This window comes from Bombus pyrosoma, linkage group LG17 (genome assembly GCF_014825855.1).
Source record: "Bombus pyrosoma isolate SC7728 linkage group LG17, ASM1482585v1, whole genome shotgun sequence".
In the NCBI taxonomy this organism is placed as follows: Eukaryota; Metazoa; Arthropoda; class Insecta; order Hymenoptera; family Apidae; genus Bombus; species Bombus pyrosoma.
In genome coordinates, this window is record NC_057786.1 from 3,963,060 (window position 1) to 3,965,876 (window position 2,817).

Here is a 2,817-nt window from a genome sequence, read left to right on the forward strand (position 1 = left end):
ATGGAAAATGCCAATCGATTAAACGAAACGATAAGTCCTCAGTCTTTCTCTTTCCCCCTCCTGCCATGCTTCTGCGTTGAAAATATTTTCGTAAAATGTCTCTTGTCAACGCTAAATGAAATTCACTAAATTTTTGTTCCGAAGCAGTAGATTTTTGATATAAAATATATGCATTATATATAGTTAAATCTAACAAGTGTGTTTCGTCGACCGTTCGCGGAGAGACGCGATCGCGAGAAGGCACGTCAACGGGAGTCGTAAATTCCCGTTACGATTAAATAATCGAAGCTACGAAATGATCGATCCCCTGATTTCTGTTACGACAATAGGGGTGGTTCAACTGAATTTACACTGAATTAACAGGTATAAAATAATGTTTATTCCAACAACTTTACATAGAAAAATAGTTACACTGATGCGTATGTATAAGTGAAGTAACTGACTGATTTAAGGTATGAAACTCGGTAATGACGTGTTGACTATTCTAACGGTGAAGAATAAGTGGAGATGTTGTGTCGGAAGAAAGCTAGTGATGGGTGTGTCTAAAGACGCGAGAAAGCTGATTTGTTCATGACGATTTAGTTAGGAAAAGTGAGGGCAGTAGACTTGTTTCTGATTGGATACAAGAAGGTTGATGGACTAGGAAGGGTCTTAGCCGCCCTCGATAGATAGTTGCTAGTGTAATGTGTCGCACGTGGACAAAACGAACTTTCGATATCTTTTTGCAATACATAACCTTTCGGTAACGATTGAGTTTAGAGATATTTGTTCGGTCTGACGGATCTTCTAGAATTTCCTAAAGTTTATGGTCGGCTCCTAAGATTACTGAGGGCACGCGATAAAGACGTGCGGACATCTGGTTGCCATCCGGCCAGCGGTGTGTGGCCTGGTCTAGGTATTGTGTCACCCGACGTAACATTTACATTTGTACAATTAATGGAATTATACTCAAAGCAAAGTTTAGTATCATCCGAGTATCTCGGGAAATATTATGTAATTTAGATAAATATTATGTTATATCACTATTTTACTAAATTGAAGTATTGGGAACAAAAGTGGGCTTTTGTATTCTACATTTGTTTGTATTTCCATTGTCCACGTTGCATAAATAAACTGAAACTTTTAGTATATTCTAACAATATGAATTACATTAGTTGAAAAATATTCGTAAGAAATATTACTTAAAAAGGCATGCGTTACTTGTGCAGTTGTATACTTTAACTTCATGATCACGATGTAGCGTGACATGCCATGCACTACATATTATCGTGTCGACTACGAAATCGACAGGCACTAAATCTAATCTGGCATCTCTCGTACCTTGCATCGCCCTTGCAAATCCTCTGCCGATTAGCAGGAAGCGACCTGGAAACATTAAATTGGTTTAGAAATTATTTGTGATTTTCAATTACCAGAAATGTAACGCTAAATAGATAGGAATGAATTCTCGTAATAGTGAGCAACACCAAATTTGAACAATATAATACTGATGATCTAGTGGAAAGCTGCTCATTTAGCCTCTCAAAAACTAACCGATTAGCTCTACTTCTGTGAAATGTAAGGAATATTGAACAATTACTATGGAAAAAGATTTATGTAAATACCTGTAAATGCAGAACCAGGACATGGTTCTTTCAAGGAGGCACCAACTATGCTTGGTCGTACTATCGCAACTGACAGGTGTTTACTCTTGCTTGCAACAATCTGCTATGCTAAATTCTTACTCAATGTGTATGTGTTTGGATAAGTTTTTAAAATCATTTTCTCTATTTCGTTGATGGACGTTTTGTCCAATTTGTCACACATATCGATCACCTCTGCAGGTTTCAAGCTCGTACTGCAAATTCAGTAATAAGTGAACGTATTCTTCACGATATAATTATAAATATAATATTCGTAAACCATGAAACAACGTTTGCGTATAACTTATGCTTACGTATGAACTTTTTCCCCAATCTCACGTAGATTCGCATTACTATAAGCTGTGCTAACGTGGACGAAGCTAATTGGATGCCTCAGTTTGTTCCAAAGTTCGATAACACGAGCAGTACCTTTGGTATTGACATTAACAGCCACGTGTAACGGCTCGTCGAATCTCACAGTGGCCGCGACGTGAAACACTATGTTTACTTTCCCTAACAGCGAAAATCTATCTTCTTGCGAAAGACCTAAATACGGCAGAATCACGTCACCTTTCACGGGATAAACTTTGCTCAAAACTGAGGGGTGTTTTGCTTTGATGGCATCGTAAATCTGGAAACGAAAAAATACCAGCTCAATTCCAGAAAAGAAATTTAAACAATTTGGCTCCTGACAAATTTAAACTTTTAAAGAAACATGAATAATATTTACGAACGGGACAAATTTTTGAAATAATGTACAAAATTTGTTATAGTTGTAATCTTCAGCTTAAACAATCTTTTCTATAGTTTCCATTGGTTTCTTTATTTTCTGTTTTATTTCTATATGTGTGGATATTGTGGTACTCAGTGATGGATAATTTGTGTGGAAAATGTGACTGATTGGTGCAAGACAGTGTTCGCCCACATATAGTAGCACCTCGAGAATACTTAATGCGTATGTGATTTTTCTTTTCTTTCGTATGTGCGCCCGTGGATGAACACGGTACGAACATGTGAAATATGTATAAATATTGTTTATATATGCTGTTATATGAAGCAGGAGCACTCATATTTTCGATATGCCGTTATAGATTTCAATGACTAAACGGATTTAATCTATAATCGATGATTTTTCTTAGAAAATGTCACGCAGAATGGATTACGACTTCGAATGTCACAATCTCCTTTTCTACGA

At 36.7% G+C, this 2,817-nt stretch overlaps 1 protein-coding gene across 1 annotated transcript in view; it reads right to left on the reverse strand.

Annotated features, from left to right (window-relative positions):
* Nucleotides 1–304: 304 nt before the first annotated feature.
* LOC122577079 (putative fatty acyl-CoA reductase CG8306) overlaps nt 305–2,817 on the reverse strand; it is a 10,483-nt gene continuing 7,970 nt past the window's right edge. The window contains exons 2-4 of the mRNA XM_043748163.1: nt 1,937–2,310; nt 1,605–1,837; nt 305–1,365 (exon numbers count right to left, since the gene is read on the reverse strand). Of these exons, the coding sequence (XP_043604098.1) occupies nt 1,708–1,837; nt 1,937–2,310 (504 nt within the window). The 3' untranslated portion in view covers nt 305–1,365; nt 1,605–1,707. The remainder of the gene's footprint in view (nt 1,366–1,604; nt 1,838–1,936; nt 2,311–2,817) is intronic.